Source organism: Achroia grisella, unplaced genomic scaffold (genome assembly GCF_030625045.1).
Source record: "Achroia grisella isolate CSIRO2021 unplaced genomic scaffold, CSIRO_AGI_Agris_v1 utg149, whole genome shotgun sequence".
NCBI lineage: Eukaryota > Metazoa > Arthropoda > Insecta > Lepidoptera > Pyralidae > Achroia > Achroia grisella.
In genome coordinates, this window is record NW_026712644.1 from 2,431,699 (window position 1) to 2,454,049 (window position 22,351).

Sequence of the window (22,351 nt, forward strand, 5' to 3'; positions counted from 1 at the left end):
CGATCACTGTACAGGGTGTTACGGAATTGCATTCGAAAATAGTCAATAATGCATTATTATATACAAATAATTTTGATTTTTATTTATTACAAATAATACGAGCAACTACCGCCATTTCTTTTAAATAAAACAGCGTATCGAGCCACGAGCTATATCTACTAATTTTGTATGTATTCTCGTTTTTAAGTTATATATACCATATAGTTCAGTATCCTATAGCAAAATTTAATTATAGTTTTTGTATGCAACAATTATAATTTTTCTTTGGGCACTGCCAGTTAAGTTTCCACTCTGTATCATATATATAATCGTGTACCTTTATTTTCGAATGCACTACCCTTACGTTCTGTATACAGTCATGCATATTATTAACGAATAAAATTTAACACGTAGAATAAATTATTAATATTTCTATAAATAAGCTTGGGATATTAAATACAAGATTTCTATAAACTTTACCTTACCTTAATTTAATAAAATAAACTGAGAAGTAATCTAAGAGCTGTAAACAATTCATATATATGCAATTTTAACTACAATTTCTTTTTAAAGTTTAAATATTTATTTATATAATGCAATTCAACATTTCAATATACTAACCTTGACTGATATTGAAATATAAAAATTCATTAAATCATAGAAATGGTCCAAAATCGATTTTATTACCTTAAATATATAGTTCAAATATCTCAGGACAATTCACACAGTGTCATCTAGATCCAAGTTAAGCTAGCTAACGCTTGTGTAATGGATACTAGATAACTGATACATATACATAGATTTTTTTTGTAAATACATACATATTATACATACAAAACACCCAGACCGATACAAACAATCATACACATGACTACAAATGTTTGTGTCGTGCGAGGAATCGAACCCGCGACCATCGGTCGTAAAGCTGTGTACTAGACCGCTAGACCACCGAGGTCGTCAAAATAAACATAATTGAAGTGGTTTTCTGTTTGTATTTATTGTTTAAATAAATATCTCTTCTCTCTTGCAGTAAAGAGATCGTCGTTAAATGCTTGTCTTGTAAAAAATTAACATTTTGAATACTGCCATTTTTCTATTTAACCGACGATTTGTTAAGGAAAATGTTGGAGTGGTGGCGTCATCAACAACTAAAGAGATCGTGGAAAATGGCAAGAGCTCCACCGACAAGAGCGCGAATTTTAAATTATGAATGAATTAATAAACTTTTATGAATTCAAATCATCACTACATAATATAAAACAAAGTTGCTGTCGCTGCCTGTCCGTCCCTATTGTATGCTTAAATCTTTAAAAATAAGCAACGGATTTTAAGCGATTTTTTAACAGATAAGAGTGATTCAAGAGGAAGGTTTACATGTATAATACATGTACACCCGTGCGAAGTCGAGGTGGGTAGCTAGTATAATATAAATACAAATTAAAACAGTAATACAAATTGCGATCAGCTCTTAGAGTATTCCATACAAATCTTACACATAACACGTAATTATTTGCAAATTAAAAAAAACTGAACCCATGCAAAACCTGTATGAGAGACAACATTAAAAATTAATTATAAACATCAATAATTGCTATAATATCTTACGCGGGATCTCTTTTGGTGCGGACACTGGTGTCGCCGCCGCTACGTCAATTAAAAAATTATTTGTTATGTACATTCTTCTTACATACCACACACACAATATTGTTATAATGTAATAATGAATCTGCATTATTATTATGGCACATGTACAACATTTATTTGAAAAGAATACGAGCTGAGTTTCTTGTCAGTTCTCATCTCGAAATCATTCCGAACTGACGGTAGATTTGAGATATCATAAGTCTGTAATAGACCTACATGAATATAGATATTTTGAATTTTAACTTCAATATTCATACATACACTAATAGTGATATAATTCAGTCGCCAGCTTAACACATGAGGGCGCGTTCACTAGTTTAAGTTTCAAATGCGTTATTTGTATAATTAACTTCAGGTAAAATAACTATTAATAATATAATAAGGAACGTAATACGACTGTAAAAAATATAAATAATAAATATAAACAACATACTGTTTTAAATTAGACGCGATTATTATTTATACATATAATAATTAGTAAAAATCACGGGATCTTACCACGTTTTATATTTATTTACTGAGTTTCCGATATTTCGGCTGTGTTTCAACCGCCATGATCACGGGTAAACTGTTTACATACTAATAAAATAAACCACTATTGTAATCACTATTAGGAGGCCTGTACACACATAAGGATATAATTTTCTAGTTCCTTTCAAGATAATTCTATACAACACTCAATAGAAAGTCTAACAATGTCAGCACGTTCCTTTACTTTAATATTATTTCTATCTAAATAAATATAAAACGTGGTAAGATCCCGTGATTTTTACTAATTATACGTATAAATATAAACAAAATTGTATAATAAATAAATCCAGTAAATACTAGTAAATAATAAAAATATGAATAATTCTATTTAATTATTCATACATTATCAAAATCTGAAATTATATGCAAGCATGTTACACTTAACAAAAAAAATGTAATAACTCAGAATACATACGAACTATATTACATTACATTATATTACAGTATATTTCTCATTTAAGTTCATTATGGCAAAAGCTTTTAAAGTATTTTTTATAATGTTATAAAAAAACACTACACAGGCAAATACATAGAGAAAACAATTAAATTCTAATCTCAATTGTAACATTCATAGACAAGATTTTTTCTTAAACATTCCCTCTATTATACCAGTACAATATATTAAAAAGATAAAGCTAGCGACAGACTTCTTGTATTTGTAATAGAGTTGAATTCTCTATATTAGTTACTTTCCCAAGACATTTACGTAGTTCCTCTACTTCTTCAAACGTTCTTTGATAAACGAAAGAACGAAAAATAGCTATGTTATTAATTTATATGTCGGACATAGCAGCGAGAGGTATACCAGCAAAATTTCTCAGAAATCTTCAATCTAGAACCGCAGTAAGTTCTGTACTAAAACATGTATCTAAAGCTGCACTAGCAGGTTCCTACCAGATTTGTCTGGCGGGCGAGAAACACGAGCGGTGAAGGTGAGTGTTAACGTATGTCGGCAAAGGGGCCTCTTAAACCTACACCCAAGTCACAAGTGCCGGGAACTACTCGGAATTTACCTCTCTGCCTCACGATGGGCCCGGCACCCGCATATGGAATGTTTTATTTCGTGAAAATATGCTTGTTTTGGACGATTCACGTTAGCATTGTCTTTTCATTCCTCAACGTGTTGTCCCTTTATTAAGAGCTCTTTTAGTATTTAAAAAAAAGTGACGAAAATCTTTTTTTATTAATTGAAATGAGTTTTACCTCCATAAAAGTGTAAGTCATTAACATGTATTAATAATTTGATTTTAGCAAGTTTATAAGCACGTTTAATTTCGTAATAAGAAAGAGTGACGTCGCGAGGTGGGCTGGTAGCGGCGAAGAGAGGACATCAGCAGCGGAGAGCGGGGAGAGTCCGCTATCATATTGTGAGTGTAAGAAACATGTCCGTCAAAATTTCACTTCTACTGTGTTTCCGAGCACACATTTTAGTGCTTTTTTAACATAATTATACATGTATAAGAACCTATTATTTCCGCTATATACATCTACTATATTCAATATATGTCTATATTTTCAGAAATAAAATAAAACTAAAACCAAATTTTCCCTCAGCTCAATATTAACATTAACATTGTTATGCTCATGTTACATGTGTTACATTACATTACGTTATGTGATATTACAATGATATAAGTCAGTCGCCAGCTTAACACATTAGGCCGCCTTCACACCTGTAGGTTTTAATAATGTCAATTACACAACACAATGGACGTAAGATAAAGTAATTTTTACAACCTAATAAGAAATCCTAATCAATTTGTAAAAATTATTTTCGTACTGACATATGATAAATGAAAGAAAAATAAATATATTTAACATATAAATAATTTTTAACTTATAAAATAAATATAAATGACCAGCCATAAAGGGGCATATCCAGCCAAAACTTAGATTTAAAAATAAAAGAACATTTTCAAAATCATTGTTAATTTTCCAATTCACTTTTTAGAAAAATTATACAGCGTCATGAATACAATCACTGCCATTCTATTTGATGTAGTATACTAACTTATTTAGTTTTAAAAATAACAAAATAACAAATAAAGAATGAGTTTATGAAAAACACTACAAATCTAGTATAGTTTTAAAATTAAAAAAATAGTAACAAGACTGTTTGTCTCTGAAAATGACATCTTAAGTTTCATTAGCGTACTTGCGTAAGTTGCAGGTTTATAAATTTAAAAAAATCTGTAAAAAGAGTGGGTTTATGAAAAGATATCATATCATACGTAAATAATACAAACATACAGGTGTAAGGACGGTCTTTTGTATAGTTAGATAAGTAATGAAAAGCATGCTATTAGCAAGCTACGGGTTGCTTACGTGCGTAGTCCCGTACTGGCGTCGCCGCCGCCGCTGTTTGTAACATACAAACATTTTGTTACAAATTTTATGTACGATGATATCACGTTATCATGACACCTGTGATACTATTCCAAAGACTATGTCGTGCCTTTTATCCTGTTATTTCACTGCCCATTTTCACCTTACAAATTAATAAATAATAATAACCATGGAGTCCTGGACAATTAACACAGTCCCCTCTAGTCCCGAGCTAAGCAAAACTTTTGTTATGGGGACTAGACAACTGATAGACATACATAGATATTTTTTAATATACATATAAAACACCTAGACCGTTACAAACAATCACACTCACGAATACAAATGTGTGCACCGTGCGAGGAATCGAACCCGCAATCATCGGACTTAAAGCAGTATGCTAAACCGCTAGAGCACCAATTGAAACACATTTTACAAAGCAAACTGCTTGGTAGCTAAAATAGGTGGACTGAGGTACACACGCAGACGAATTTTCAGTCTATTAGTGGTATTAAATGGTAGTGGAAACCATCTTCTACATGACCCTCGTGATCATCATGTGTTGCAATTCATCATCTGCTTCTATCCTTATCCCATTTATTTGAGATCGTAATAATATGTTTTCCTCATCCATTCATCCCTGTTCGCAGTCATCGCGTTATTTACTCCCTTTCTTACCATATCATCTTTCACACAGTCCACCCATCTCTTTTTCGGCCTTCCTCTGCCCCTATAACCATCCACATTCGTATGTAACACCTTCCTTAAGATATTACCTTCACTCCTACGCATTACATGCCTATATATTCCTGATAATTATTTAGTCAACATACATTCCTCTACATTTATATTTTAGTTATATTAAACCTATTTTAGTTAATGGCACAATTACCTTAATTTCCTAATTGTTAAAGTTAACATTAATAAGCTTACATCCAAATACATAACAGTTAACTTAGTTACAAGTTAATATAACATTCAATTTTACTATTCAATATCACATTTTCCATAATTGTTATAAAATACTTACTTTAAACATGTGTACTACACCTAATGACTTATTTGTATTTAATAAACCGTTTTTTCTTGTTTATTTTACGTAAATATATTTTACGTAAATATATAATAAACATATTTTCTTCTAATAATCCTATGTTGTTAATACATTAATGACGTCTATGTATTGGGAGGTATGCACGTTAGCTGACTATGTATTACTTACTTATGTACTTTCGGGTAGTTCTCGCGCTATATATAACTATATACATAAGTATGAGATATAGAGCAAATTATTAGTTTAGGGGTACAATACACTGACACACATATACCACATATATTTTTATCAATTTTTTTACTAATAATGATTATTGTTATATTTTTTTAGTTATTAAAATATAGTTCTTTAATATCCTTCCGTATGATATTGTAAAATTACCATTTTAATCGTAACCACGAAAAAATCAACATAATTGACATTATTAGGAAAATATGTTAGACATCAAAACTTAGATAGAATATAGATGAGATTTCTTAATTCAAATCCCGTATTGTTAATAAATAATGACGTCACATCATGTTAGGGGAGGCATGCACGTTAGCCGACTATGTAGTGTCTACGTGTGTACTCCCGGGCAGGTCTCGCGTTACACATAACTATACATATCAGTATAGATTATTTGGTTTAGGGGCACAGTACACTGACATATATATATTCTTACACATTTTTGGACCAATATTAATTATTGTTATACTTTTTTAGTTATTACAGTATACTTCCTGAATATTATTTCGTGTAACATTGTAAAGTTAGCATTTTAGCTGTAACCACGATATCATAACTTAGATAGGATATAGATAATTTGCGTTTTTTTATTTAAAATCCTGTATTGTTAATAAGTTAATGACGTCACATCGTGTTAGGGGACGCATGCACGTTAGCTGACTATGTTTTGCTTACGTGTGTTGTCCCGGGCAAGTCTCGGCAGGTATACATAACTATTATTATTACTATACGTTATACATAAATATAGGTTATTGGTTGAGGGGTACAGTAAACTGACATATATATAAATATCCAGACTATACTTACCTATTTTACGGACCAATACATACAATAATAATTATTGTTATATTATTTTAGTTATTAAAGTATAGTACGTATAATATATGCGCTTTTTTTTTAATTTTGTATTGTTAATAAATTAATGACGTCACATCGTGTTAGGGGACGCATGCACGTTAGCTGACTATTTGTGACTATGTATTGCTTACGTGTGTAGTCCCGGGCAGGTCTCGCTGTAGTCACTGTTACACACACAACTCTGAGTAACTCGATTCACACACAACTAAGCTAGTATAGTATTAGGGGCATATTACACTGACCCATATATAGAATCAAATATACGTATAAAATTGCGACTTTTTTAGTAAATTACCAAACACAGATCACAAAAATAATATTCAAGTTAGTTCAGAAATAGATTATTTATATGTATGAGGTATAGTCATACATAATAATTAGCTACTTTATAAATTTTTATTTACATAATTTTCAACTAATTATGTATATATAAGTAATTTGTTTACGTTTTATTTATAAATATAATATTTATCAGTACGCTATTATTATTGTTATACATTTTTTATTTCTTTTTTAAATCTATAACGATCCCAAACAAGTTGATAAACCACAGAGACATTAATAATAATACACATTACACTCATTAACTAATAGAATAAATCGTAAATATTTACAAAACAAAAATAACCTAACCTAACCAGATATCGATTCAATTCCAATCTGTATTTATAATAATTATGATCATATATGATTGTGTAATATGCCCAAAGTAGCTAGTTTCACACATCAGACTATCATTAATATTAGTTAGCATATCTTTATCGTAGATTTGTAATTAACATGTCTTTTACTATGTTATTACATACAATTATATATTTATATATGTATTATATAAAATCAATCCTCATGCTATATTAGATTTGGAAGAGATAATACGGTATATGCGAAAAAATATTCAAGATAAAAAATTAAATTAAAAAAAAAATATATATAAATTCATTACAAAATTATACAAAATAAACCATTGGTATACCAAATGTACTAAGAAAGGAACTACATATGCAATTAAATAACTTCAATACTATATAAAGGCAATAATTTTTTAAATAACAAAACGATTCGTCAGTCAGAAAGTCTAAAGTCAGTCAAAGGCAGGAGGAAAACTCTTACTTATTCACTTTGCATCCATATTGTATCGCCATAAATCTAAACATCGCAAAAAATCTTAGAATTCAAATCACATTTAACCAAGTTCAAAAAGTCCCATTAACAGAGGTAATTAAATGTAAAAGTACTGGGGCCACATTGCAACTCTCAATAACAAAGGTTTCTCCAAAAATAATAATTATAATAGTAATAAAAAAAAAACAATAGAACACATATATAGGATAAAAAATGAGCCAAAAGGATGTCGCCACAAAAGAAGCAGTAGATAATACGACAATTTAAAAAAAAACAGGTTTCTCACTTATCCTGGTCCCACTTAACCAGATTTCAGTGTATATACTATATTATATAGGACAAAACGGAAATTGTGTCGTATAAACATTTAAAGAGAATGTTGGCAGATTTTAGTCAATGACAAGATCTTAAATTGTGAATGAATGAATTAATAAATATACCTCGTAGCATATACCCTATTACAATTATTAATTCGATCACGCTCAACAGTTCACAAACAACATAAACTTACTATAGAACAGCAAATCTATAAAAGAATACAAACTAAATATTACTACATCATAATAAAAATAAAAATAAGTACAACTCTATAAAATATATATAAAAATAAAATAATAACTATGTGTTGCCATTTCACGTTTAAATTACTAAACTAATTTCGATGTGTCTTTGTAACATAACGAAGAAAGCGAAATCGTCATAACTTCTAATAACCCAACTCGACAAAAATTCTTTCAGAGTTTTTATTTCAAAAATTCATAACTCAAACATTTTATTGACTGGTGTAAAGTTGGATTTTCAAAGAATGTGGAATCGATAATTTCTCGCTATAAAACTCATACATATACATATGCTATATGCTGTATGGCTTACAAGCATACGGTACATCTGATGGTAAATCGTTACCCTAGATTATGGACGCCTACATATATATATAGTATAAGTTACTCTATATTATTGTTAAAATTCCGTGTAATTGTAAGAAAATGAGTGTATTTTGCCAACAAGCAGTAAAGCAGTTGGCGATAACTGTATATGTGTATCTTTTGTACAAAAACAAAGTATATAGAACATACCATGGTGGGTGCCACCTCTCTTTGCGTATAGCTTCAGTTTATCTCTCAAAGCACCGCGCTCACTCTCCAACGAATCAATGTCCTGCTGCAGATGATCCATCGTTTCTTCAAACTCTTTCTCTTTACTGCAAGAGAGAAGAGATATTTATTTAAACAATAAATACAAACAGAAAACCACTTCAATTATATTTATTTTGATGACCTCGGTGGTCTAGCACGCCGCTTTACGACTGATGGTCGCGGGTTCGATTCCTCGCACGGCACAAATATTTGTATTTATGAGTATGATTGTTTGTATCGGTCTGGATGTTTTCTACGTATATTATGCATTGCATTGCAATTACAAAAAAAAATATCTATGTATATGTATCAGTTGTCTAGTACCCATAACACAAGCTTTAGCTAGCTTAACTTGGGTCTAGATGGCGCTGTGTGATTTGTCCTGATATTATTATTATTATTATTTGTATACTGTTAACGTCAACAGCAACCGTTCGCCAGCAGGCTCCGCTAAAGCAGATTTCAGTGACTAGTTTGAGTGAGATAACCACCACAATATATTTTTAATGAATTAATATAATTTATACCTATAAACTTGAAATAAATATATAAATAGTAAGTCCTAAGTGAAAAAGATTGTCCAAGCCTAATATTTATTTTTATTTTTTGGATATATTTTATTATTATAATATTAGTAATAAAATATTTTTATTGTCTGTACGACTGCCAGTACCTATGATTATAGAATTATAGTCTTTTGAAAAAAAAAAAGAAAATCTAAGTATTTATATCAGTTGTCTTGTACCCAAAACACAAGCTTTGCTTACAGTGGGACTATATAGCGCTATGTTAATAGCCCAGGGAAAATAAAATAATCAATGAATTAAGATGATATTTCAACCACTAGGCGACGACCACTACTACATTCAAATTGAAGACCTTCAAATTAGATGTGATAGTTACCGTTTGAGTTGGTTCTGTGCATCCTCTAATCTCCTCTGCAGCTGTTCAGCTCGAAGCTCTGCATCTCTCGCGCTCGACGTCAGCTTCCTCTCGCCCAACTCGCGGCGGATCTGCATCTCGGACAACTCCTCTTGTTTACCCTGCATAATAAAAAAAACTTTTTCAAGAAACGTATATTAAGGTTTCTTAAGGGTCAGCAACCCGCACGGACACTCCTGGTGTTTCAGACGTCCATAGGCTACGGTAACCATTTACCATCAGATAGGCCGTATGCTTGTTTGCCGACGTTGTAGTGTAGCCTATAGTATCAACTATTTGTATAACGCTTTATATATATGGTATACTACAATAGTATAAAAAAAACTAGCGTACTCGGCAGACGTCAGACATATACACACAAAATTTCATCCAAATCGGTCCAGCAATTTAGGAGTTAGGAGACATAGGTGAGTTAGGAAACCATTATGTTTGTTAAATTTATGATTTTAATATTAATATTAATTTAAATTTGTATGATAAAAATGTAGCTAAAGATGGGACTATGTATTTATTTATAATAACAATAATCTATTCAAACCAAATAAATAAATTCTTTACCATTACAGTGACATAAAAAAATACATACAATTAGAATACTAATACCAGCTCAAATCAGAGAAACAAAAAAATTAATTTAGTAGCAACATTTTAAAATATACTAAAAACAAAGAAAATCTTATCAAAATTACAAATATTGTAAAAAAATTATATGTAACACATATGTAGATTCAATTATAAAAAACTAAAGTTTGACCCCGACGTGATTTGAACACGCAACCTTCTGATCTGGAGTCAGACGCGCTACCGTTGCGCCACGGAGTCACTTAGCGAATGAACGAATTTTGGGAGCACTTACATAGATATAAATTTAAAGATAAGATATTAATATTAAATATTGTATTTTGAATGTATTTTGTATTTCTACCTTTTCAAATCGAATCTAAAAATCATTTAGGACATTTTAGTCGCTTATGAAAACGTAATTTTTTTTTCCCTATCGTCCAGTTCAGTATACAGTTTCAATTGAGAAGAACTGGCAAGATACTCAACTGAATTTCTTTTTTTTTTTTATGCCAATTTACATTGTGTACTTCTGTAGGTGTCTATGTCTAACATTAAATGAAAATCCCGTGCATGAACAGCTATTGCCATGCATGCTCGTCGTTCAAGTAATCGTTTAGTGAGTAATAAACTTTGCTTACTAAATATAATTTAACAGATGTTTTAAATTTATTTAAAAATAATTCCAGTATATCTTTTTGGAATTATATTTTGTGCTACTAATATATGTACATAAGCATAAATAGTTATACGAATATATATATGAAGACACTTTAACTGTTGGTACTATGCGGGGATCGAACCCGCTACCATTAGGATTAAGGCGATGTACTCAACCGCTCGACCATCGTGTTATCACAATTACCTTGAGCGCCTTCCTGAGCTCCTTGATGTCGGCCTCCTTATTCTCCAGCTTGATGGTGAGGGTCTTGGTCTCCTCCAGCTGCTTCTTGACGAGCTGCGCCCGCACCACCACCGGCGGCGTCGGCTGTAACATCATGAAATACCGTTTTTATCTTTAAATTTTATTTACAGGAGTACAGTGTGTATGGCTTGATAGTTAGAAACAGAAAGAAAAAAGGAGAGACAGTTTGAATGAATCTTTTTTAAATTGTTAATTGTTGCCATTACAAAACGAAAATATATACTACAAAATATTTATATTTATTTTAGGTTCAAATTGTCTTGAACAGCATTAATACAAAATTAATAAAGTACAGGTAGTAATAAATATATGGTAGTTGTATCAAAATAGATTATTTATTATTTTTTACTAAAATAAATACTAACTGTTAAAATAAATTTATTATGTCATCTATATATATAAATAAAATCGTAGTGTCTGTTTGTAATATTGAAGTAACCAATATTAAACTAAAAACAACGGACTGTGTTCTAAGGAATTGTTCGACGTGGTGCCCACGACTACCATTTACTATCGCATCGCTCGCCATCGACAGGGAATTCACCACACGCTGGAATCTAAGTGGTCTCGGACAGTGCGGTTTTAGAGGAGCTTCCTCCCGTGTACACTTAGATTGTGAGAGACTACAGCATGGGGTTTTTCAAGAAGGATATATTAACGTTTCTTAAGGGTTCGGAATATACATCCCTGGTGTTTCAGACGTCCATAGGCTACGGTAACCATTTACCATCAGATGGGCCGTATGCTTGTTTACCACCATAATTTATTTTAAAAATTTAGGCTAACCAAAACCTTGTTAGATCCCGCCAGAAACTAAAATACCATCCTGATCATCTGGATGAATGGCAGTCCTCCACAGCGCGGTTTTCTAGAAACTTTTTGCAACGCACAATTATGGAATCACCTTCCAGCAATAGTATTTCTGAACCGATACGATATTGAAACATTCAAGAAAAGAGCTTATTCCTTTTTAAAAGGCCGACAACGTACTTGCAATTCCCCTGGCGTTGCGGGTGCTCATGGGCAGCAGTAATCACTTACCATCAGGTGAGCCGCATGCTCGTTTGTCCGTCTGTGTTATAAAAAAAATATTACCTTATCTGTGGCGACGTTGGTGAGTGACATCATATCGTACTCCTTGTCCTGTACGAAGGTGGCCAGCTTGGTGACGTCGGCCGACACCTGCGACAGCGCGTGCTTGATGGTGCGCACTGGACCGTGGTCGTCCTATAACATATATAAGACTAGACAATTTGCTTTTTATAATAATAACTAGCTGTTCTCGCGACTTCGTTCGCGTGGTTTTTAACTTTATTATTCCAAAATAAAAGTAGCCTAAATTACTTCTTATTACATCAACTACCTGTCAAAAAAAAGTCCCGTCAAAATCGGTCCTGCCATTTCAGAGATTAGCCGAAACAGACAGACAGACAGACAAAAATTATAAAAAATGTTATTTTCGTGTATGTGCCATATAAATACTTATATTTATATGCATATAGTAAAAAACGGTTATTTCAATATTACAAACAGATACTCTAATTTTATTTATATGTATAGATGCATATGGTGTATTGCACGTAAAAAAACGTGTCGGGTAAATGTTTTAGCAGTATGTTGTAAAACAATTTATAACGAGATAAATATTCCAGGCTACTAATGACCTATATCATAAATACCTTATAAACTAACATACATATGAAATAACAATAAAATATATATATAAATGGTCTGTGTGTCACCGTAGTGTAGTGTAGTGTAGTGTAGTGTAGTGTAGTGTAGTGTAGTGTAGTGTAGTGTAGTGTAGTGTGGTGTAGTGTGGTGTAGTGTGGTGTAGTGTGGTGTAGTGTGGTGTAGTGTAGTGTAGTGTAGTGTAGTGTAGTGTAGTGTAGTGTAGTGTAGTGTACTGCACCTGGTGGTAGACCTTGTCGCAGGCGGCGGCCCACAGCGCCAGCAGCGGCGCGTGCGCGAGCGGCGCGGGCTCGCCGCGCTCCCCCGCCGTGGCCACGTGTGTGTAGTGTAGTGTAGTGTAGTGTAGTGTAGTGTAGTGTAGTGTAGTGTAGTGTAGTGTAGTGTACTGCACCTGGTGGTAGACCTTGTCGCAGGCGGCGGCCCACAGCGCCAGCAGCGACGCGTGCGCGAGCGGCGCGGGCTCGCCGCGCTCCCCCGCCGTGGCCGCGCACGCGCACGCCGCCCGCGACGCCAGCGACGTCGCACGCGCGCACCGCCACAACGCGCGCGCGCAGTCCCCGCGCAGACGCTCCACCAGCTGCCGAAATGATTATAGACTTTATTTGTTTGGGATATGGTCGGTTTTACAATGTCGTTACTACGCTATTAGAACGTGAGTAATGGTTAGCACACCGCCACAACACGCGCGCGCAAAACCCCCGCGAACACTCCACCAACTGCCGATATAATTATAGACTTTATTTGCTTGAGATACGGTTGATTTTACAATGTCTTTAGTACGCTATTCACTTTTCTTTATATTACACAGGGGACAAACGAGCATGAGGCTCACCTGATGGCAAGTGATTACCATCGCCCATGAATACCCGCACCAGGAGAATTGCAAGTACGTTGTCGGCCTTTTAAAAAGGAATAAGCTCTTTTCTTGAAGGTTTCAATATCGTATCGGTTCGGAAATACCATTGCTGGAAGGTGATTCCACAATGTGGTTGTGCGTGGCAAAAAGTGTCTAGAAAACCAGGACTGCCATTCATCCAGATGATCAGGATGGTATTTTAGTTTCTGGCGGGTGGTACGGTGGTGAAACTCAGCAGCTGGTATTAATCCGAACAATTCCTCAGAACAATCCCCGTGATATATGCGGTAGAAAATGCACAGAGATGCAATATCTCGCCGCAAAGCCAATGGCTCAAGTCTGTCACACAAACGTTGATTAGCAATGATTCTGGCTGATCGGTTCTGAAAGCGGTCAAATGGAAGTAGCTGGTATTGTGGTGCTTCCGCCCAGAGATGAGAACAGTATAATTGCAAGGCCGCCATGAAATACCGTTTCACTCTACTGAGCACACCAAGCTTTTTTGAGGCTATTTTAGCCTTGTCCTCCAAATGACCGCAAAACTGAACGTCACTAGATATATCAACGCCAAGGACCTCGACATTTGGCTTCACATCAAGGAGAGTGTCTTGAAACTGAGGAGATACGATAAATGTATTCTTTTTAGCGGTAAACGCGCAAACTTGTGTCTTCTTAGGGTTGAATTGAATACAATTTTGAAACTGGATGGAGTGAAGTTTCGATTTCGGACACAAGTTTGTTCCGGTACTCTATAACTTTAGTCTGCGACATATTAGCATGGCCGCTGTACAAGGCATCTCCGGTACTGTCATCCGCATAGCAATGAATGTTGTTGATTTGTAACATGTCATTGATATGCAGAAGGAACAGAGTCGGAGATAGTACACAGACTTGTGGAACACCAACATTCACAGAGTGTGGGCAAGCACCATCGACAACGATCTTGATGCTCCGATCAGCGAGAAAGCTGGCAACCCATTTGCATAACTTCGTAGGCAACCCAAAGGATGGTAGCTTTGAAAGAAGAGCTTTGTGCCAAACCTGATCAAAGGCCTTCGCAATATCCATACTAACAGATAGGGCCTCCCCCTTACTCTCCATAGCCTCTGCCCATCGATGTGTCAAATACACTAGAAGATCACCAGCTGAGCGACCCTGGCGAAAGCCATACTAACGATCAAAAATCAAATGGTTCACTTCTAGGTATCGTAGGAGTTGACGGTTGACAATCGACTCCATGGTCTTTGAGAATAAGGAGGTGATGGCTATGGGCCTATAGTTAGCTGGATCTGAGCGATCTCCCTTCTTAGGGATCGGATGAACCAAAGCCGTCCTCCAAAATTTCGGGACTACACCTGTAGAGTAGCAGTACCGGAAAAGACGCGTTAGTACCGGAGCCAACTCAGGTGCACACGTCCTGAGCACAATAGCAGGAATACCGTCAGGCCCACTCGACTTGTTCTAGGGAGAGAAGAGACTTACGTACCAGCTTTTGGGTAAATTTTAATTTTATAAAAGTCTTACACCGCGAGATAACCGGCGGTGATTACTCCCTATCGTCCTATGTCGAGTTGGATGCAAAAAGAGACCCAAGGAGATCGGCCTTCTTTTTAGCAATGTTGGGCCAACGAGTTATCCTCTCTGCGCAGTGATGGAAAAGATGGCTGACAGATATTTCTCTGAGCAGTTTTGGCAAGAGACCAAAAAGCCCGGGATTCAGATGGAACACTGTTGAGTATTCTACCAATTCTGCTGATGTGCTCCGACTTTGCTGTGGCTATAACTCTTTTGATGGACCTGGAAGCGGAGTTATACTTACTTTTAAGTGCATTGGTTTCTGGATCACTCGACTTCACAGCTGCAATCCAAGCACGGAAGCATTCCTGCTTATGGCAAGCCGCTGATCTACAGGATCCGCCATACCAAGACTAAGATCTACCACCGACAGGTATCAGGGAATTTGGAATAAACATCTCCATTCCCTGAAGTACTATATCGGTGACAGATTCAGCTCTTACATCAAGATCGTCCAGTGCGAAGCAAACTCGCCCCCATAGGTAAGAGCCCAAAAAACTTCACATCTCATCCCAATCTGCCGACTTAAAATGCCAAACAAAACGTCGACCAGCAGAACGCGGCAAAGAAGGACGCGTTAGAGGCAGTTCCCTCCGTATCAGACAATGATCAGAGGATCCCAGTGGGGCTTCCACAGAGACCTGATATTCGTCCGGATGAAGTCAGCAGAAGGTCCAACAGTGAAGGTATATGGTCAACAAAATCAGAAATACGCGTAGACGAGGATACCAGTTGCGTCAAACCATACGCCAAAGTAAAGCCATGAACAGATCTCCACGCATAGTCGGTGGTACGTGAACCGAACCATTGAGCGTGATGGGCATTACAGTCACCTAGAATCACGACCTCAGCAGAGGGAATCTGTTGGAGCAAAAAATCTGTAGCCATTTGGACGTGTTTAATGAGTCGGTCAGTTTCGGTGTTACCGCTATGGGACCTGTATAAGCATGCATAGATGCGGGGATGGTCAGGTCAGTACCTTCAAGATGGCGACAAATTGAGCGGAGTATTGCCCACCCCAGAATACGCAGGGCCAGTAACACGGTTACTGGTACCACCCTGGGGTTCTTTTGTATTCCCCTGCCATGGTGTGTAAGAAAGGGGTGGGTAGTGGAAGGAAGTGGGACGGGGAGAGGGGGAGGGGCGTCCGGAACCTACAGCTCACCATATGGAACCGATAACGCTTAACGCCGGTTTTCTGCCGAGATGTGGTATTTCCCGGATCGAGCGGCCCAATCGAGCTGAAAAACCACGTGTGGTCGTACAGCTTGCTCTACTACTTTTAAAACTTGCTTGTGGCTATGTCGTCAGTGTCCTAGTAGCTTATGGGTAGTGGACCGTCATAACGCACTCACCGCGGAGATGCTCCACCAGCGAACGACATGATTATAGACTTTATGTGTTTGAGATATGGTTGGTTTTAAAATGTCGTTAGTATGCTATTAGTTTGTGGGTAGTGTCTATCACACAGCATCGACCACGACAATACCACGTATTATATATATAAACCTTCCTCTTGAATCACTCTATCTATTAAAAAAACCGCTTTAAAATCCGTTGAAATAAAGATTTAATCATACATAGAGACCGACGACAGACAGCGACAGCGACTAATAATAATATAATAATGAAATTATATTTTACTATAATGAAACAAGTATGGTACCTGAGGGTCCAGGAGTACAGCGTCCAGACGTACACCCGGCGGCAGACGCCTGCGGACACTCTTCAGCTGCTGTTGTAGTGCAGCAGTGGCCGTGCAGATGGATTCGTGCAACTGGCCCAGCTCTAGTTGCCTTTCCGAAGACTGCAAACAAATGGTAATATTAATACAAAAATAAAAACTTTGGATATCTTATGAAAGTTTCTCATAAGATGTTTATCTTATCGATGTCTTCTTGATGTTGTTTGACTAGCTGATTAGTACACCGTCTTACTTCCGATTGTCGCGGGTTCGATTCCTCTCACAGCATAAACTATTGTATTCATGAGTAAGATTGTTTGTATCGCTCTTGATGTTTTCTATATATAATATGTAAGTATGAAAAAAATCTATGTATTTGTATCAGTTATCTAGTACGCATAACACAAGCTTTAGCTAGCCCAACTTGGGTCTAGATGGCGCTGTGTGATTTGTCCTGAGATTACTATTATTATTTAAATACTGTTGCCTCATTTTCTCAGCTTTGGCTGGTTTTTTACGTATTGTAGCGTATACAACACTATTACATATATAGTCCTGAGATTATTATTATTGTTATATATATATCATTATTTTCTCTTTCTCACCAGTGTAGCTGGTGATTAATACCGAGGACGGGACCTGTCAAGTCTCTCGTTACTTTATTTTGCGTCATATTTTATTATTATTGTCTTCTTGCGTTCTTGTTTCGTAAAGAAAGGCGCACAGACTACACAGATCTACACTATTCTACTACGATACTACAGATCATAAGAACGAGCGAGAAATATGCACATTGCTTTTATAAAGAAAGTATGTTTTGTTGTTACTTTCAGTAATAGTGGTATACCTGGAGTATATAGGTGAGTGCGGTGGCGTCGGCGTGCAGCGCGCGTGCGAGCGCGTCCAGCGCGCACGTGGCGTGCAGCAGGGCCTCACGCGGCGCCCCGCCCGCCCCGCCCCCACCGCACAGCCCCACGCCCGACCACATGGCGCAGAAGTAGCTCCAGCACCGCTCCATACCTGCACGTTCACAACACCATACAGTATACGTATAAACCTTCCTCTAGAATCACTATCTATTTAAAATAACCGCTTCAAAATTCGTTTCGTAGTTTTAAAGATTTAAGCATACATAGGATCGGATTTACGAGTGGACGGTCTACTACTGATGCGGGCGTTAACTTAATACAAAGTATTTTCGGTGCCTGGGAAGATTCACAGGATGCCATTGGTGTCTTCTGTGATCTCTCTAAAGCGTTTGATTGCGTTGACCATAGGATATTATTACGCAAACTAGAACATTATGGAATTAGAGAAAAGTCCTCAGAACTCATTGAATCATTTTTGCGCGATAGAATTCAACTGGTAGACATTAAAGGAAGCAAGTCCAAGGGGTCATTTATAAAAATGGGTGTACCCCAGGGTTCTATACTTGGCCCATTTCTTTTTCTTGTTTACATAAACGACTTACCATACCAGTTTCAAAACATACTTGACATAGTATTGTTTGCTGATGACACATCACTTATTTTCAAAGTGAAATGAAATACAAAGGATTTTAATAATATAAATATTGCTCTTGAGGATGTTCTAAACTGGTTTACATCAAATAATCTAGCGCTTAATTCAATGAAAACAAAATGTGTTAAATTCTCTTTACCAAATGTAAAACAAGTAACGACAACTGTTAGTTTGAATCGTCATGTTTTGGACTTTGTAGACTTCGTTTCTTGGTATTGTAATAGATAATAAATTGCAGTGGGGTCCACATATATTCACACTAGCCAAAAGACTAAGCTCGGCTGCTTTTGCTATCAGAAAAATTAGACAGTTGACTGATACTGCAACAGCGAAACTAGTGTATTTTAGTTACTTCCATAGTATAATGTCGTATGGTATTATATTGTGGGGAAGAGCGGCTGACGTAGAATCAATTTTTATATTACAAAAAAGAGCAATTCGTTCAATATATAATTTACCGTGTCGCGAATCTCTTAGAGAACGCTTTAAAGAAACAGGTATACTTACTGTTCCCTCTCAATATATATATGAAAATATTATGTACGTACGCAAAAACTTAAATTTATTTCCAAAAACTAGTCACTTACACGGTTTTAATACAAGGAATAAAAATAAATTAAATATGCCTAGTTATCGTCTCAAAAAAGTAAGTACATCTTTCATGGGACATTGTATACGTTTTTATAATAAACTGCCAGATAGTGTTTTAAATTTAAGTGAAGGCAAATTTAAAATACATGTAAAAAAAACACTTTGCTCTAAAGCTTATTATAAAATAAACGACTACTTAAATGATTACAATGTGTGGACTTAATTACAATTTTAACTTTTGTTATGAGGTATATAATTTTTCCCATTGACATGGACAATGTAATAACATTAAAGAAACTTATTATAAATTTTGTAATGACATATTGTAAATTAAATAATGTAAATTTAATATTGTAATGGGTGAAAACTGTGATCGGTACAGCCTATGCTGTAAATAATATAATTGACGTAGTGGAGTAACCTGAAACAGTCATGCTCGCTATAAAGTTCAAACTTGTGGCGGCGTGGTGGGCCGGGTCGATGTGCACCCTCAAATATGGTTGAGTACAATGATGGCTGGCTCATACGTCATACTCGTGAACGGGTGCTGCTTGTGGGGACTGGTCTGTTCAGGTTGTGAACACTGATTAAACTTTTTGTTCTTTGCGATAGCATATGCTGGTGGTCACTCTATTCTCCCAAATTTGAATTTTAATGACTGTATATTATTATAAACATGTTCCACTATTATTTGAAAAAATACGAGCTGAGTTTCTTGTCAGTTCTTCTCATCTCGATATCATTCCGAACTGACGGTAGATTTGACATATCATAAGAGTCTGTAATAGACCTACATGAATAAAGATATTTTGAATTTGAATTTGTATAGGGACGGACAGGCAGCGACTTTGTTTTATACTATGTAATGAAGTGTGCGAAACATACTTCTTGGTCCGCGTAACTATCATACAACAACTTTATACATACAATTTTTATCCATTGCTTTCCATGATTTTGTTTTAGTGTGTTCAATATTACTCGAGTATAACCGATATAAATCGGTAATTAATATTAATAATCTATTCTACCACAACACTATTTAAGAATCGTAAAAGCTAGCACATAGGTAACGTTAAACTCGTCTTTGAGATAAAAAATCTGACTATAGTATTAACATAAAGGTAATTGCTCACTGACCGTCCAAGTTGCAGTTCTCGTCGAGTTCATTCCCCTTCAGCAGGTGTGTGGCTGCATCCAGCGCCCGCTCCTGCTGCAGAGCATCCGGTAAAGCGCTGGCAGCTCGCAGCAGCACTTCCGGTGAACAGCTGTCCAGCGCTGCGGTCCACATCGATACTATACACTGTTGAGATAAGAGAATAAGATTAAAATAGAATAGAACAGAATAGAATGGAAATTTCTTTCTAAAACTGTCAATAACTTAAACTTTCTGTCAAAAACTTAAACCGACTGTCGAGTTATTCGTGATTTGTGTTGCTTAGTATTTAGTGTTTACTATTGAGTGCTTTGTTCTTAGTGTTTCGTGTAGTGATTAGTGCTGATAAGTGTTTAGAGTTAAGTGGTAAGTGTTATATATGTTATATATATATAGTAAGTAATATCTACATATTACGTCGACCCCTAATAATGAGATAAAGGCAAGGTCATGAGCATATATACCAATATTATATTGATATGTATATGTGCTAAAAAGTAATTGAAAAATAGTATGGTATTTTGTATATAGTATTTCATATAGTGTATATATTGGCAGTGATGTATAAGACACCCTATACAAAGATAAGGTGTCTTATACATCACTGCCAATATCTCTGCCTATCCCATCTGGGAGTACAGTCGTGAAGTTATAAAATACCTGTATCATGTGCAGTTGGTACTCAAGCTGGCACCGGAAGCTGTACTGCACGGCCGTGTGGGTCTTGGTGACGGCCTCGCGATCCCACACGTTCACCGCTGGGAATCTGAAAACATGTACATACAGCCTTTTTAATACATCTTACTAATATTATAAAAGCGAAATTCTTTAAGTATGGATGGATGATGATATTGCTTTTAGTTTCTAACCTTCAGTATTCAAAAGTGCACCCTCCTTTATTTATAAAGGACATTGAATAAATGACTTTTTGATTTGACTTGATCCTCGCATACATAAAGGATATTGAATAAATGTCTTTTTGATTTGATTTGATCCTCGCATACATAAAGGCTATTGAATAAATGACTTTTTGATTTGCTTTGATCCTCGCATACATAAAGGATATTGAATAAATGACTTTTTGATTCGATTTGATCCTCGCATACATAAAGGGTATTGCATAAATGACTTTTTGATTTGATTTGATTTGATCCTCGCATACATTAAGGCTATTGAATAAATGACTTTTTGATTTGATTTGATCCTCGCATACATAAAGGATATTGAATAAATGACTTACTTTTCGCGTATCTGTCCGAGTATAATGTCAGCTTTGGTGTTCAGACGCTGGAGTAACAGGATCAGGAGTATAGCGTCGTGGTCACCTGCCGAAGGATTAGAACTTATTGATTATTTCTTCACCCATCATAATAAATTAATATGCAGTTAAAGTGGGAGCGAGAGTATACCAGCGTAATTTCTCTACAATCTTCTATCAAAGCTGCAGTAACTTCTATACTAAACGTGTATCAAAGGCTGGACAAGGAGAGAAACACGAGCAGTGAAGGTGAGTGTACAGCAAAGGTGCCCCTTATATCTACACCCGGGTCACAAGACCCATTTTTACTTATTTTAAATTAAAACCTTTACTAACTGTACATCACAAATAGAATACTGTACGCATATAAAAAAACGTATATAAAAAAGAAAACCCAACCGACCTGATGTCCCCATGAAGTGGTCCGGGAGACAAGCGGCCAGCATGTCGGCACGAGCCCTCGCCTGCGACAGCTCCAGCGCGCGCAGCTGCAGGTCTATGGACCGCGTGGAGGCCCGGGAGGCGTGCACTAGCGAGCCCAGCTCCGCGGGTGGAGAGCTTCGCGCTGCCGGCTCCGGGGTCGACTCCTGTTCCGAGCTTGGAGCTGGTGAGCCTGAATATTAGAAAATAAACTCTTACTAATATTATAAACGTTGTTGACATGTGTGGACACAAAAACGCTAAAATCTCTCATGCAATAATTACTGAATAGATTT

The 22,351-nt window shown here is 35.9% G+C and overlaps 1 protein-coding gene and 1 non-coding gene across 2 annotated transcripts in view; both read right to left on the bottom strand.

Annotated features, from left to right (window-relative positions):
* Positions 1 to 22,351, bottom strand: part of LOC131840651 (dynactin subunit 1) — a 52,318-nt gene that overhangs the window by 7,431 nt on the left and 22,536 nt on the right. Inside the window, exons 14-28 of the mRNA XM_059188826.1 lie at positions 22,039 to 22,248; positions 21,618 to 21,702; positions 21,038 to 21,143; positions 20,362 to 20,524; positions 17,960 to 18,132; positions 17,095 to 17,235; positions 13,389 to 13,574; positions 12,401 to 12,532; positions 11,246 to 11,368; positions 9,781 to 9,920; positions 8,818 to 8,942; positions 8,253 to 8,267; positions 6,751 to 6,783; positions 4,480 to 4,512; positions 1,585 to 1,623 (exon numbers count right to left, since the gene is read on the bottom strand). Of these exons, the coding sequence (XP_059044809.1) occupies positions 1,585 to 1,623; positions 4,480 to 4,512; positions 6,751 to 6,783; positions 8,253 to 8,267; positions 8,818 to 8,942; positions 9,781 to 9,920; positions 11,246 to 11,368; positions 12,401 to 12,532; positions 13,389 to 13,574; positions 17,095 to 17,235; positions 17,960 to 18,132; positions 20,362 to 20,524; positions 21,038 to 21,143; positions 21,618 to 21,702; positions 22,039 to 22,248 (1,704 nt within the window). The remainder of the gene's footprint in view (positions 1 to 1,584; positions 1,624 to 4,479; positions 4,513 to 6,750; positions 6,784 to 8,252; positions 8,268 to 8,817; positions 8,943 to 9,780; positions 9,921 to 11,245; positions 11,369 to 12,400; positions 12,533 to 13,388; positions 13,575 to 17,094; positions 17,236 to 17,959; positions 18,133 to 20,361; positions 20,525 to 21,037; positions 21,144 to 21,617; positions 21,703 to 22,038; positions 22,249 to 22,351) is intronic.
* Trnaw-cca (transfer RNA tryptophan (anticodon CCA)) lies at positions 10,570 to 10,641 on the bottom strand. Its single transcript has one exon. It is a non-coding gene; the product is annotated as a tRNA-Trp (tRNA).